General features: G+C 36.8%; 1 protein-coding gene across 1 annotated transcript in view; it reads right to left on the reverse strand.

Annotated features, from left to right (window-relative positions):
* LOC119582274 (solute carrier family 22 member 2-like) overlaps window positions 1–514 on the reverse strand; it is an 11,797-nt gene that overhangs the window by 5,330 nt on the left and 5,953 nt on the right. The window contains exon 5 of the mRNA XM_037930493.1: window positions 290–393. Coding sequence (XP_037786421.1) covers window positions 290–393 — 104 coding nt within the window. The remainder of the gene's footprint in view (window positions 1–289; window positions 394–514) is intronic.

The raw sequence follows: 514 nt of genomic DNA on the forward strand, positions 1-514 counted from the left end.
CAGAGGTTGGGGCTGATTGGCTAAATCAGTTTCTGAATGGCAACGTTGAATTTCTGTCAAACATCATAATCATAATCATCACTACCAACATTTTGATTATCAAATGATTTACAATCAAACGTTCATCTTCGACGAAAAAAGCAAAATAAGAATGTTGACTTGAAAGGTTTTACAAATATCACTAAATTTGTCAAAAACCTACCACAAATCCTACAGCATGGCTGGGAATGTATACGCATGCACAAAAAAAGAGAGAGAGAAAAGTTATATATATAGTTGATTAACGTACTTGTCAGCTAAGTAGCCTGCATGGATGGAGCTGAAGATCGTAGCAAAGGTATAAATACTCTGGTACGTGGCCCTGTTGTAGGCCTCGGCGCAAACCAAACCGAACTGCGGCAAGTTTGAAGCTTTAGTTGAAAGAACTGAGACTTGGGTTATATAGCAGGTTGAGTTTTGATATATCCACCTTTTAAAAGAAAAATAGGTTATTGTGTTTATTAATAGCATGGGT

Source organism: Penaeus monodon, chromosome 15 (genome assembly GCF_015228065.2).
Source record: "Penaeus monodon isolate SGIC_2016 chromosome 15, NSTDA_Pmon_1, whole genome shotgun sequence".
Lineage (NCBI taxonomy): Eukaryota > Metazoa > Arthropoda > Malacostraca > Decapoda > Penaeidae > Penaeus > Penaeus monodon.